The following is a 14,873-nucleotide window of genomic DNA, read 5'->3' as shown; positions in this document are numbered from 1 at the left end:
GTCGCTGGCAGCCTTCGTTGGGCCGCAGCTTTGCGGGACTGTCCCTGTGTTTTCTCAGAATTCTGATTAAAAAAAAAAATCTCAACAATCAAATTAAAGCAATCATATACACACACGATATAAGGGCCCCGGGAAGGCGCTGTGTTTCATCATCTGTCCCGGGCCGCGCTCGGGGCTGCGGTGCGCAGGGGGTGGGAGCCCCAAGGCCCGAGCCGCGAGGCCGCTCCCCGACACCTTGGCCGACACTGCCCCCTAGTGGCCCCGGCAGCCCCGGGCGCTGAGGGCGCGGAAGGCGCGTCCCCGCCTGCCCGCGGTGCTCGCTGGAAAATTCCGCCTGCCGAGGTTTCTCTCTTTGGCAGCCTGTTTCCCTGCAGTCCGCCAATGCCCTTTCCTCGCCTGCCTCCCCTCTGCACGTCCTCCACTTTCATTCAGTGTCCGCGGATGGTGTGGCCCGGCCGGGGACCGACTGCCACGGAACAGGGGGGTGTTCTGGGGGTTTTTATATGCACACGGGACACATCTTTACGACAAGTTCTATTCTTTGCACCTTTTGTTCTAGGGCGATTTTCTAAACCAATCAACGTGCTTTTGCGCAGTTGATGCTGTGTGGCCAGTGCAAAGGCCCTGAGGTGGGAAGGGGCTTGGCTCTTAAAAAACACTGACCTGAAGGCAGGGAGGGAGGGAGGGTGGGTCGTGGACTGAGCAGAAGGAATAGGCAATGGGAAGGAGGGTGGGAGGTGAAAACCAGTGATGGGCAGGTTCTGCATTTTATCAGAGCGTTAGAAAGCTTTGAAGCATTTTACTACGTGGAGGAGGGTGGCGGTGGAACAGGGTTTTCATGTGATTAAAATGACTGGCAGTTGGGAGGAGGATGGACTTCGGGGGTGCTGAGTGTGAGCTAGGAGGCCCCTGTGTGTGGAGTGAGAGGAGGCTGGTGTGGCCCTGTGGACATGGAGGGAGTCCCCCGATTCTTTGGAGGGTGACTTGCTTGGCTGGATGCCAAGGGCACTGCCCAGGGCGGGGTCAGGGATGCCTGTCTTTCTGGCTGGAGCAGCTGGGAGGATAGACGGGAGGATAGACGTAGAAACAGCCTGGGGTGAGGGGTGGAGCATGAGTTCTGCTGGACAATTGGAGGTGAGAGGTGGGGGGGGATGGTCTGGGGAGGAGGTCTGGGCTTTTTGGGGGACAGGTAACAGAACCTATAGGAAAGTTCCTTTAGCCGAGTTCTGAATTTCCTCCTGGGGTCCGGGGGCTGGGTTCAGTGGGGCTTCAGGAAGGGAGCGGGGTGTCCCAGGCACCCTCCAGACTCCATTCTCTGTGTGTCTGTCTGATCGTCCTTCCTGCTTTACCCTCTGCCTGCAATGCCCTTTCCTCTTCCCCCAGTGGCTCCTGTCATTGTTTTACGTCTCTGCTCGAATCCTAAGAAGGGGGCCTTGCAACCTACAGTTGGCCTGTCTATGGGTTTCTTTTAGGGTTTTTACCGCTGTTTCATCTACCTGTTTATTGACTTGTTTATTTTGCCAGAGCTGGTGAGCTTCCCCATGCGATTGCCAGCCTGCCAAGAGCTGAAGCCCCTGTTTTACCCACACGGCCATGCTTGGGCATTAGTGCACTCCTGGCCCAGAGCGAGTGCGTTACACATACTCGTTGGGTTATGAAATGTGCTCCTGGGTTCCTCAGAGCGCAAGCATCGAAAGTGCCAGTAAACACCTACAGATGAATTTCACGCCTGAAGACTCCTTTGCCACAGAAGAAAGGGGTGACTGATTCTCTTTCTGCAGGAAAGTAGACCAAACAGGGGCTCGGGGAAGGGGGCAGGGGTACAAGTCAGGGTGCAAGAGCATCACCCCGCGGATGGTGGACGGCAAGAACCCCATGCTGACCAGCCCTGCGTCTGTGACACCACTCCCCACCCCCAGATCCTCTTCTGAGCGGAGATGTCCTTAAAGTAAGACTGATGCGAATGGACAGTTTGACTTGTAGGCTTTTGCAATTTAAACCTGGAAATATAGGGGTGCCTGGGTGGTTCAGTCGGTGAAGCATCCGACTCGATCTCAGCTCGGGTCTTGATCTCGGGGTCGTGAGTTCAAGCCCCGTGTTGTGTAGGTTATGGAGACTACTTAAAAAACCAACCAACCAACCTGGAAGTATAATGTCTTAAGGATGGCGACAGATAAAGGATCTAGAAAATGCATAAGCAGGGTTTTTTTTTTTCTATTCTCTACCACCTTTAAAAAATAGTTTGATTAATATTTTCACGTAGCATATATGAAGCGAACAAAAAACTTAGCCCGCCATCTCTGGGGACTCCATGTGAACCCCACTGCTGGCGCTGAGGAAGCAGGATCTGTCACCCTCAAAGGCACCCCAAACACCTCGAATCCCTAATCAAGAAATTGAACCTATCCCCCCTCTAGCCTTTGTTGGGTAAGCGTCTTACAGGCATCCGATTCCTTCCATGAGTGAGCGTGTGCTGTGTGTGATGTGAGGCCCTCTGATGCTGGGCCACCCAGCCCCTAAGAGATCCCAACTGCTCTGCCCACATGCTTGAAACGGACGTTTCCATTGATCCTTGGGAGACGGAACTCTCTGGAAAGCTCCATCTTTGCTTGCAGGTGTGTCTGGGTAGCATAACCAGCTTCAATATTTACAGGACAGTTAGTTTCATCACTAAATGGCTGGAGATTGAGGATTCTGTCTGAGGTCAGCCGCCACCCTATATGGACTCCATTTTCTTCTTCTGTAGGTTAAGTTTGAGCAGGGCCCTGGGTGGCTCTCTGTCCAGGCCAGGGCACGTGTGCTGGACACTGTCTTGCCACCTGTGGCTAGCCTGGTGTGTGTGGGGGACTGGAAATGAGGCACCTGGGCCCCTCGGAGATGTGTTTGCACGGCCACTGCCTTGCTCTTTGCAGGTGCTAACCTTACCCTCTCAGTGGCAGACCTTCTCACTCTAGCAGGTGCGCAAAAAAGAGGCGGGGGTGGGAGCGCGAAGTGAGATGCTTATACTTTATTGAAGGGAGCCAGGCTGGGGACAGAGTGAAGGACGTGTCCGGGGAGCTGCAAGAATTTCAGCAGTTGGAGATTTTCGGCTTCTATGTCCTAAGCGCACACTGGGCTTTTTAAGACTAGTTCCTAAAACAGACAAAACCACACCAAAACAAAACAACACCAAAACAAAAAACCCAAGACAATAGTGAGCGAAACTCCAGGTTTAACCAAGATGTCTACATGCAGACACTTGTTAATTAAGAGCTTCAGTAGCTCTGGGAAGAGCTAAGCTAGTAAGAGTTGTGCTTATTTCTCAGAAGCCTCTTCCAAAGGGTAAGATGACTGTGTCTGCTTCCTGCAGGAATATTTGCTCTGGGACCCTCCTCTCTGGATTAGAAAGGGCTCCAAAAAAATGGCGCACGGCTGCAGCCCAGGGACTGGGGTGGGGGTGGGGGTCCGCTGTTGAGCAGCGCGGAGGGAAGGGAGCTGCATACCGTGAACTTCAGAATGTTCTCCGTGGTGTTTGCGGGGAGGGTGTTCACCAGACTCTTCAGCTGGACCATCGCGTCTTTCATGTCTGGGTCTGGGACAAAAAATTCGATCGCAGCCTCATAACTGGAAAGCGTGTCCAGGAAGAGGGTCTTGATGATGTTCAGAAAGTTTGGGCAGATGGCTGCAGAAGCTGAAGCACGGAAAAGAGAGAGCACACGTGTCCAGGCCCTTTTCCAAGCCTGCCAGCCCCCTGGCTGGGCCCGCCCCAGGGGCCAGCAGGGGCGGCATCAGCACGAGATGGCTGGGATGGCGTGAGCCTGAGATCTGCTGGTGCCCCCAGCAGGTGGCTCTTTGGCAACGTGAGAAGGCTTGGGGGGGTGGGTGGGTCGCAGCCAGCTTTTCGAGGCTTGCCCGAGCCCTCCTTGCACTTCCTGGGTTGGGGTGGGGCAATTTGCCATTTGTTCTTTCTGTTCGAGTTCTAGGCAGAGGACTGATTAAAGAAGAGGCTGATCTGAGCTTTTATGCAACAGTGGGGGTTTGGGAAGAGGCTACCGAGGGAAGTTTCTGGTTGTTATCCCGCCAGAAGCATGCCTCTTACCAACGGTTAGTGATGGTCTGAGCCACTTGCCCCGGGGAGCACGTGGCAGAGTCAGGCTCTGGCAGGAAGAAGGACTTGTCAGGGCCAAGCACGAGCCCCTGAGCTGGCCCGGAAGAGGCGTGCACCATGAGCACCGGGCCCCTGCGGTGCCCACACGCCTCTAGTGTCCATGCCTGGCTCCACCATGTTCCCTTCCCCCGTGGTGCTCCCCAGGTTGTGCTCCCCTTTTAGGCCCCTGACCCAGGAACATAGGGGAGAGTCACCGCTTCCTACACCCTGAGTCTCGGTCCCGGTCCTTGAATCCTCCGCCTTGTGTGCAAGTTCTGCTTCCCTGCCTGGACTCCAGGGACCCCCAAAGTGGCCACTCCAAGTCAAACCCCCTGCGGAACTTAGAGCCCTGCTTTGTAACTTACTATGTCATCTGGCAAGTTATTTTCTCTTTGTGTGGCTCCCTTTCTCATCTGTAAAATGGGAAAAACATCCCTATTTCATAGGGTTATTGTAAGGATGAAAAGGGGTTCAGAACAGTGATTGGCACATTGTCAGTGCTGAATAAACGGGGGATATTATCATTGTTCTTATGACATGCGTACCCACACAGATAGACAAATGCCTCAGACCCACCCCTGACCATATTTCAGCCCTACGCTGAGCCACCCTCTCTCTGCCCAGCCCCGAGATCTAATTCACATACAAGTGACTTTTGAACAACCCGGGATTGAACTGCGTGGGGCCTCTTCCATGTGAATTTTTTTCAATAAATGTATTGGAAAAAATTTTTTTTGAGATTTGTGACAATTTGAAAAGACAGATGAACTGAGTAGCCTAGAAAAAGTGAGAAATTTCAAAAAAATTCGGGTATGATTGTCAGAACACAGTATATAATACATACAACATACCCGATATGTGTGAATCAGCGGTTTGTATCATCAGTAGGGCTTCTGGTCAACAGCGGACTGTGAGGACTTGAAAGTCAGAAGTTACAGGCAGAGTTTTGACTGTGTGGGGGGCAGTCAGCACTCCCAACCCCCATGCAGTTCACTACGTGTCAACTGTACATGTCAGTCCAAAATGATGTTGTTTCCCCTTAACGACGAATATCTCTCCACAGTAGTTGTCCCCATTGCCTCTTGGTTTTGGTTTTCCAACTCCCCTGCCCCTCCCCAGGGTTATCACACTTATTGCGATGGGTGTCAAGAAACTTCCAAAGTGAATTAACTGAAATTTGCTAAAAAACTTTTTGTTTGTTTGCTTATTGAAAGAAGTAGAAGAGGCTGATACAGAGTAAAAGCCAAGTAACTCAATTACCAAAAGATCAGAGGGCTTGGAGAGAGGTGGGGTCCAACTCCCTCCCTCCCTCCCTCCCTCCCTCCCTCCCTCCCTCCCTCCCTCTCCTCCCTCCCTCTCCCCCCCTTCATTCCTTTCCTCTTAGTGACAACTGCAACTATTCAGAGACTCCTAATCCTTTTGGCAGAGGACAAAAATGTTTAGAAAACTCCACTCTGGGTTGGCAGTTTCCCAAAGGGAAGATCCCTTTCTAGAATATTCCTCTCTGCCCAGAATGGGAGACCTTGCCTTAGCTTGGATTTTTTTGGAGACATGAGGCTCTGCAGCTCCTTCTAGCCCCTTTGGCTGCCAGAGTGGTGTGGAGACCCCAAACCTAAGGCGGCACTGTACCAAGGTCCCTTGGCATCTTGGGGTCTCTCCAAGACTGGGCTCTGAGGAGCTCATTATTCCTATTCTGTCGGTCATTGGACACACACATCCATTACGGGATCTCCCCCACCCCTGCCTCCAGTCTGTTCCAACGCTGCAACTCTGAGGTTGTTGGCTATGGAAGGTGGGATTCCTTCCAGGTTTCTTCATGGGCTCAGGGCGCTCCCCAAGTTCCCAAGATCGGCCTGTTCACAGACCCAACTTCCTGGCTGGGAGTGAGCATTCCAGCTGAAGAGCTGTCCCCTGTCCTGGGCAGCACTGGGCAGCAGGAAGGATTCCTGAGCCTGGCTTGGGGGAGAGGGGCCCTGGGGACTCACCAGGGCTGCAGCAGAGAGCCAGGGTGGCCAGGGCGAGGATGACAGCAAGCTTCATGGTGGGCAGGAGGCTGGCGAGTGAGGTGCTGGCCTGTCTTTGGATCGGGTGGTCTTGTGTGAGACATGCCCATCGGGGTGCCTTCTTAAATGCTCCAGGCTGTACCTGGAGAGGGGGAGGAGGGCAGGGCCTGGGCTCCACTGATGGGACCACACTATTTACCTGGGTATCAGCTTGGTGGGAAAAGTAAATATTCTCTTTTCTTAACCCCGTTTCTTTCCTCATTGGAACTGAGTTCACACAATGGGGCACTTGGATGGGGAAACCCACAGTCCTATGTGGCGGCCACAAGGGGACTCAAGTCAGAGGGTGTGGAGACCTGACTACCTGTGCCACTCTCATTGAACCTGAGCGCCGGGGCAGGCCAGGTCAACAGTGGCAATTGCCAAGTCCACCTGGACCCATCACCCCAGGAGAAACTGAGGCCTAAGGCCCCTCACACATCATGCCACAGGACTAGGGCTCGGGACTCCTAATGCACCATTGGGCTCCTCCTATTGCCTTTCCAAAGAAGGCGGCCGGAGGGTCACGAGGACCAGAGCATCTCCGTGGTCAGCCTCAGGGGAGACCCTGGACTGAAGCATGTCGAAAGCCCACGAGAAACCCAAGCCTCAGATCAGACTGGAGAATGCACTGCTCTGGGCTGGGTCTCTTCCCACCCAAAGCTGCTCTCAAGTCCTGCCCTCCTGGGGGCCAACTCCATGGGCACTTCAGGCCCTATCTCGCTAGACCTCTTAACGGCCTTGACCCTCTTGACTTTTTCCTTCTTGAACTGCTCTCTCTCCTGCCCTCCATGGCCCTGTTCTTTCCTGATTTCCTCCCTGACCGACCACCCTTTTTCTTTAGACGTTTGCTCTTTGCTGACCTTGGTTCCCTGTTGGGGGTTCCTGACCTTGGCCTTAGCCCCTTCTCCCCTCCCGCCACCGCATCTGTGGCTGCTCCTGCCCTCCTCCAGTAGCCGTGCCTCGGGACACAGGCGGCCCGCTCAAAGCCAACTCCTGGGCAGCCTCCGGTCCCTCGCTTGCGCTCCTTGGCCGTCCTCAGGAAGGCCAGCAGAGTGATCTTTCTAGAACCAGCCAATCATGTCAATTCTCCTTCTCAGAACCCTTCGAAAGCATCCTTTTGCGACAGGGTAAAATCCAAGTGTGATCTACAAGGCCCTTGTCCACTGGCCTTTGCTTATTATCATTTGAGCCTCATTCCCCCACTTCCCCACGTGGTGATTTAAGCTTATCTTTGTGTTTGTGGATTCAGAAACATCCCATGTGTTTTTTCATGCCTTTCTACCTCTGCACAAAGGATACCTCATGCCCGGAATACACATTTCCTGCCTTGTCTCCTTCTCCAAATCCTGTTTGTACTTCGAAAGTCAATCAGATGTTCATTCATTCATTCTTTCTGAGCACCTACTATGTGCCAAGCATTGTGCTAGGGGTTGGGGGTTCGGGGTTGGAGCACTGCCTGAAGCCCCGTCAAGAAGAGCTTGTCACCTGGCCGTGAGGAGCGTGGTCAGCAGAGAGCCGCTAGATGCCCGTCACTTTGGGGTTTGCCCCGGACACAGAACACTGCCCTGCTCAAGGTCACGCCCTTCCTGAGGCCGCTCCCCTCTGGTGACCAAGCAAGGACGGCACTTCTGCACCATGAGGAACAATTGGGGTGGGCGACACCGACTCCAGAGCTTCTGGCCCGGCTGGCTGAGATTTTGCCAGGCCCACATTGCCAGCCGGCTTTCCCTCTGCCCAAGCCTGCTGCGGCCCCTGCCCTGCACAGTTACTATCCCTAATGGTGGTCTTGCCCTCCAGGCTCCATCTCAGCATTGGCTTCCTTGGAAGCCTCCACCCAGAGCAGGGAGGCAGTGACAGATGAAGCAGGCCCAGGTCTCCGACGCCGAGGAGCTTCATGCTGTTGGCGGAGACCGGCAGGGAGGCCGTGAAGCTGGGGACATAATTGCAGGGGTGCCAGGTGCTAGGGGAGCACGAAGCAGGACATGGGGTAGAAAGCAGGTGGGGGAGTCAGCGGCAGTCACTTCGAGCAGGTGACTCCCTGCTGAGACCCTCGGTGTGGGGTCTGGGCAGAGGGGACGCCCAGCACCGAGGCCCTCAGGTGGGAAGAACCAGGGTGTGCCCAGGAAGCGCAGAGGGGCCGTTGTGCCTGCAGTGGGGAGTGGGGACCCAGATCTCGCAGGGCTTCCTGCTGAGTAAGGTCTCTATGCTCACAGTCCCGGGAAGCTCTGGAACGGGTTTTTCTTTTTAATGCTTTAAAAAAATGTGTTAAAACACACATAACGCAAAGTGTCCCATCTTTACCACTTCTGCGTGTACCGTTGAGTGTATTAAATCCATTCACATCGTGCAGCCGTCCCCACTGTCCCTCCCCATGGCTCTTTTCGTCTTACAGAACCGAAACACTCCCTGTGAGACACCGTCTCCCTCTCCGTCGCCAGCCCCCGAGGTCCCCGTTCTATTGTCTGGCTCTATGATTCGGATCACGAAGTGTGTTCTCTGCATGCACTCCCGCAGCCTTCATCTTTCCGATCGGCTCATTTCACTCAGCGTAGTGTCCTCGAGGTTCATCCATGTGACCTACTGCAGACTTTCTTTTCCTTTTAAGGCCAAATAACGTTGCATTGTATGCGCAGACCACATTTTGCATGTTGCATTGTATGCGCAGACCACATTTTGCTTCTCCATTTGTTGGATGCTTGGGTTGTGTCCACCTTTTAGCTGTTGTGGATAATGCTGCTGTGAACACGGGTGCACAGTCTGGAAGGTTTTAATCTGGAGAGATGTGGTCTAATTTCCCTTTTGTAGGGACGCCCCTGACTACTCTGCGGGTGGGGGCAGGGTGAGAGGGGGTGACCAAGCAGCTCAGCAGAAGGGATGCTGGGCTTTGGACCAGCTGGTGGCAGCGGGGTGAGGGTCTGAGAGCCCCCAGACAGGCTCAATGTTGGCTAGGACAGGTGAGGCAGAGGGAGGCGACGGGATGAGCCAGGTGAGTTTCTGGCTGGGGCAGGTGGGTGCATGGGGTGCTATTCCCGACAGAAAGAAGACGCCAGGTGGAATAGGGTTGGGGATGGGGACAGAGTGGAGCCTTCTCTGACCTGCAGTTCCCGTGGCTGATCTCTCACTTCTATACGGTTATGGCCTCCCCATACAGTGTTTCAACTGTACGATTCTTTACTTGACTTTCATGTCACGGTTGCTAAACAGGGAGCCATGGCGGGATCAGTGCAGGAGCCCTGCTCGTCATGTGAAAGCTGGAGGCCACGATGAGGCTCAGGGGTGCCTAACCACACTCGAGACCGCAAGTTCCAAACTAGCCAGCCACGTGGGCTCACTGAGGAAGCTGCTGTGTGTCCAGATGATGCAACACCAAGGAGCTGAAAGATTAGGAGAGGAAGGCCTTCTGAACTAAGAGCAGAATGATCTCTGCGGCAGACTGCAGAGGGAAGAGAAACAATAACAAGGCAGAGCAGAGTAAAAAAAATACCTGGATGAGAAAGAGCAAAACGGAATCCATGTAGGTAACTGCTTGTGTATGCATAAAAACTCTCCGGAAGTGGTGGTACTGGCTGTTTCCAGAAGGAACAACCATGCGGGAGGGAGACTGAGAAAGGAAGCTTTTCACTTTTAACGCTTTGGTGCCCTTGGCATTTGGAACTGTGTAAATATGCTATCGATTAGAAACACATTTTTTTTTTTCAAGTAGGCTCCACACCCAGCACGGAACCCAACACAGGGCTTGAACTCACGACCCTGAGATGAAGACCAGAGCCGTAATGAAGAGGTGGATGCTTAACCGACCGAGCCACCCAGGTGCCTCTCAAAACAAATTTCTAAAAAAAGACTTTATTTATTTATTTATTTATTTATTTATTTATTTATTTGAGAGAGAGAGGGAGAGAGCGCACACAATCCAGGGAGGACAGAGGGGGACGGAGAGAGAGAATCTGAAGCAGACTCCTCACTGATCTCGGAGCCTGATGCGAGGCTCAATCTCACCACCTCGAGATCATGACCTGAGCTGGAACCTAGAGTCAGAGGCTTAAATGACTGAGCCATGTAGGCTGCCCCATAACAAATTATTAAGAGAGAACAGGTCTAACACCTGCCACAGCATGGATGAACCCTAGGGACATTATGCTAAGTGACAAGCCAATCACAGAAAGACAAATGTGCTGTGATTCCACTTACATGAAGTCCTTAGAGGCGTCAGGCTCACAGAGGCAAGTTCACGGGCTTGTCAGAGGCTGTAGGGGAAGAGAATGGGCAGTTATCTTTGTTTAATGGGACAATCTCAGTTTGGGGTGATGAGAACGTCCTGCAGGTTGATGGTGGGGATGGTGGCATGACAATATGAATGTCCTTGCTGCCACTGAACTTAGCACTGCAAGATGATTAAGACAATAAATTTTGTTGTGTGCATTTTACCACAATTAAAAAAGTAATAAAAAGGATAGATAATAATAAAATAAAATATAATACATAATAAAATAAAACAATAAAATAAAAAAATGCAGTACAGGTTTTAGAATTGGGCTGAGTTGAATCCCAGACCCATCACTTACTAGTTATATTATTTCAGGTCAAGGAGGTAACCCCTCTCTGCCTTGATTTCCGTGTCTGTGCAGTGAACATGATACTATTATCTGTTGCACAAAAGTGGTGCTGGCGTGGAGAACGTGCTCTGTGAATGAACCTTGCCAACTGTTGTATTTGCCTGTCTCTCTGCTGGGAAGCTGTGAGAGGAAGGTCTTCCAATTTGGAGTTTCCTTGTCCAAGCCTACGCATGCGTGACCAAGGCAGGGAGGATCTGCTTCCATGCTCAGCCCGGGCCATCGGGATGAGCTTTTCTTTGGTTCCAACTACTGCACCGTGTCCATCACATGCTGAGCTGCGGTGGCTTAGCTGATACCCATCTTCCTGACCTGATCCTGGGCCGGGAGGTGAGAGGTGAGCTTACACGAAGAAGAGGAACTCTGAGGTCCACCTGTACGTAAGCTGTGTCAAGAGGCTTAGAACACTCAGGACTAGCTTCGTGTCCCCTGAGTTGTAGACTTGTAGAGTGAGAATCTCTCCATGTGTTCTCGTCTGAACCAAGGAGGGCTTCCTGGACACATGGCATGACCACTTGGGGACACAGCCCAGTGGCTGTGCAGAGAATGGCCTGATGAGTGTCATCAAGACAGTTCATTGGGTCAAGAATCTTAAAAATGCAGCCTTTGTGAAAGACTTCTGTCTGTGTCATCGAGGGCCGTCCGTGCTATTCTCCACGGTTTGTTGCGGGGGAACGTGCATGTCCTGTTCTAGTTCCCACCATCTCTCTCTGGAGGCTTCTTTTCCGGCTCCTCTGTTCCTCCATGTGCCTTCTTCCTTCCCCTCCCTCCCCTCCTCTGTATTCCCTCCCTGGGCACCTTATCCCTGCTCATAGTTTCAGTTACTTCCTATGTTAAGACAACTCCCTAATTTTTATCTCCATCTCAGCGTTCTTTGAACTGCAGCCTTGACCATCCAATGTCTGCTAGATATCCTCATCTGTATCTTTCAAAGGCCTTCAAACTCACTTTTACAAAGTCAAACTCATGATCTTTGCTCCTAAACTTGGTAGATCTCTCCCCAGGATTATCTCAGCAAATGATCTCACCACCCGATTTGTCACATAACCTGGAGACACTTCTTTGATGCCTCACCCTCCCTGAGGTCATCTTGACCCAGCCCCATGTCTACCACCAAGTGCATAGGCTTGGACGCAGCTTTGAGGCTGCCCCCCTTGCTGTTCTCTGCGGGCCCTTCCAGATCTGTCAATCGACCACCCAGGTCCTTCTCTTCCTTGTCCAACTCCCTCTGGGGCCATCAGCTCTGGGCATCACAGTGGGGGCCTGAGGCTTTAGTTTGATGATTTCCCTCTGCTTTGAGAATATCACAGATTCATGATAGGTTTATTTGAAGGGCTACTTACCTAAGATGTAAACAAACAAACAAAACCCCCTGGAAGCTGAAAATAAAAAGCTCTTCATTATTAAAAGAAAAGAAAACAAAACCCCCATGATATGAAATACCACCGTCCTCCTGGGTCTGACTCCATGATCCAGTGATCTGGTCTCTTGAGACCAGCCCATCTTTCAGACTCGGTTTCAGGTGTGGGAGTCACATGCTGGACCCCTGGGTGCTCCCAGTGCTGCCCCTAGTGGGTTGGTCCCTCTGTGAGCTGGTGGTGAGAGTCGCTGGGGGCTGTGGGTCTCCCAGCACATCACCCACAGCCTTGGACTTTGTTCTCTACATCCCACCTTCACGGTTTGAGGTCCTGGGAACAGAAGAGCTGGCTTCTGGGTCTCTGAGGAACCTAACATCAGACCTCTCTCCTGCCATTAGGAAGGTATGACATGGCCCTTGGTCAGTTCACGGAGAGTCAGTCCCTGCTGTTCCCGGGGCAACGGCCTTCCAGGTAGGAGCCTGGGGGTTTGTCTCAGTTCTGGGTGGGACCCTTCCCTGCTGGTCCTCGGGAGAGCCCTGCTCGGTGGGGGAGGTGTGTGTGTGCGTTTCTTTCCCCCTTTGATTTGCTGTGTGCAGCAGTTACGTAAAAAGTGTTAGTCAATGCTCAGAGTTTCTTAGACGCTAACACCTGCTCCTCAAATCCTTAAACCCCACACACTGTGAGCTCCAGGCCAGAAGCCTAGAGCCTGCCTTGGCACAGGGGGAGGGCTGGGAGCTGCTGTTTCCGGCTACGCCGGGCAATGACCGGGTCCCTGTGCAAAGATAGACTGTCTGAGGGAAGACAAGCCACTTGGTTATTAGCACTGTGGGCATGGCAATGAATTTGCCTGGTTCCTGCCAGCTCCCCCCTCCCCCACCCCGCCCCCAACCAAAACTGTACTGTGTTGACTCTGCCTGGGTCTGTGTGAGCCCTGACCCTGGGTTGCTGGAGCTTTAGGGGCAGGGCTGGGGGAGTGGCCAGGGAGTCTGCCTTGGAGGGGATGCCTGGTTCTAGTCCATGAGAGGAGCAGGAGAAGGAGACTCAGCCAGAGCCTGAGGGTCCCGGGGGATCCAGAAGTCCCCCTTGGGGACTTGGACTGTAAGGCCCTAGGTCTGCTTGTCGTCCCCCCACCCCCACCCCAAGCATTCAGGGCCCGTGTGTGTGCACGTGGAGCCAGGTTGGTGACTCACGTTCAACGCCCCTTGGGGAGCCTCTGCAGGCCCCACTTAAGGGTCTAGTAGCAATGGTGGGTGGGAAGGCTTGGGCCATCAGCAGCCCCCATCCCATACAGCCAGAGGTATCGACTGGGAGCAGATGTTCAGCCCCGGGGCTCAGTGCTTGGTGTATCCTAATGAGCAGGAAGTTGGGGTGCAGCCTGGGCTGGCATCCGGCTTGCCGCAGGTCCCAGCACGGCCCAGGAAACGGGTTGGAGGCGTGGGTGGGCCATTCTGATCCTATCCATCTGGCTCGGTTGCTGAAGGGGGACTGGTCAGGCCGCAGGTTCATGAGATCAGCTCATGGGGTCCGTGCATGGGGCAAGCTGCAGAATTCAGCCTCCTTCCACCCCGGGCTTCTGGCTCTGTGCTTGCTCTGGATGCAGCCCCAAGTGGAAGCTGATTTCCCCCTGTGGGTTTGGTTTATTCTCTTCCGCCTTGGTGTCTCCTCGGGCTGATCCCTGCATTGACCCAGGAGGGCCTGGCAGCTTCTGGACATTCCCGCCATTTTGGCCGCCAGCCATGATGCATAGGACCTGTGAATATTTTAGCATGTTCCCCAGGTGATCATGTATCTATTGGCTCCAAAATAGAAAAAGAAACCCTAAAAATTTTAAGTAATGAATATTTATCTAGGTAACATCATTTCCCCTAGCTTACTGCAACTCGGTTCAACTATGACCTAGCTTTATGTGGAAGCAATCAAGTTCACATCGTATGAACAAAATGCATCATGTGTTCTCAGGATCGGAATTATTAAATTTATACAAGCCCCTTCAAAAGTTTATCGCCAAAATTAGGCGTAGTGTGAGAAGTGTGTATATTTTAATGTGTTTGATATGATGTGGGGTGGGAACATCAAAACTAGGAGGCCCTCACGTCCCACTCTCACAGTTCTTGCAGCTGTGGGCCTAGCAGAGCACAAGCCACCATCAGAACAGGAAGAGAGGGATCAGAGGGAAGAAATGTCCCAGTTTGTCTCTGGTCCCATCCTCTGATCTATAGCTAGAAAGTTCCATTGGCCTAACCAACTGATATTCAGCCAGCGAAGGAGTCTCACTTTTGTGGTCCGCAGAGGCCAGCTTCCTGGGGGCTCAGAGAAAGGTAGAGAACGGATGGGTGGGGTGAGTGTCAAATATAGATAAACCCAAACGTCATGGCGTCACTGTGTGCTACAGCCCTGACTCTTGCTTCTTTCACTTCATGTTATGTCTTGGATATCTTTTGAAATGTTGGCACTTACAGATATACTTGATTTTTGTCAAATTACAGAACATCCCTTTGTAGGATGTCATATAATTTGAGTCACCAGTACCTACCTTATTGCTGGACGTTGGTATTTTCCCCAGTTTTCTTGCCATTACAAGCCACATGGCACCTTGTGCTCCAGGGACTGTCCCTGTAGGAGAGACGCCTGAATTCAGACATGCTGTCGCTGCCTAGGGGTGCTGACTCCCCAGGCTGAAGTCTGTCTGCTCCAGCTGCAGAGTTTGGGGCTGGGGAGGTGGGAGCAGGAGGAC

The 14,873-nt window shown here is 52.7% G+C and overlaps 2 protein-coding genes across 2 annotated transcripts in view; one reads left to right on the top strand and one right to left on the bottom strand.

Moving 5' to 3' along the window:
- AHNAK (AHNAK nucleoprotein) overlaps window positions 1–9,945 on the top strand; it is a 104,196-nt gene extending 94,251 nt beyond the window's left edge. Inside the window, exon 6 of the mRNA XM_057317178.1 lies at window positions 9,875–9,945. Within this exon, the coding sequence (XP_057173161.1) occupies window positions 9,875–9,930 (56 nt within the window). The 3' untranslated portion in view covers window positions 9,931–9,945. The remainder of the gene's footprint in view (window positions 1–9,874) is intronic.
- Window positions 2,977–6,241, bottom strand: SCGB1A1 (secretoglobin family 1A member 1). Its single transcript, XM_057317180.1, has 3 exons — window positions 6,112–6,241; window positions 3,483–3,670; window positions 2,977–3,132 (listed from the first exon to the last, which is right to left on the bottom strand). The coding sequence occupies exons 1-3, from the start codon at window positions 6,164–6,166 to the stop codon at window positions 3,100–3,102; spliced, it is 276 nt and encodes a 91-aa protein (XP_057173163.1). The 5' UTR covers window positions 6,167–6,241; the 3' UTR covers window positions 2,977–3,099.
- Window positions 9,946–14,873: the final 4,928 nt, after the last annotated feature.

Source organism: Ursus arctos, unplaced genomic scaffold (genome assembly GCF_023065955.2).
Source record: "Ursus arctos isolate Adak ecotype North America unplaced genomic scaffold, UrsArc2.0 scaffold_23, whole genome shotgun sequence".
Classification (NCBI taxonomy): Eukaryota; Metazoa; Chordata; class Mammalia; order Carnivora; family Ursidae; genus Ursus; species Ursus arctos.
Note: the sequence above shows the minus strand (reverse complement) of the source record. Positions and strands in the feature narration are given on the sequence as shown.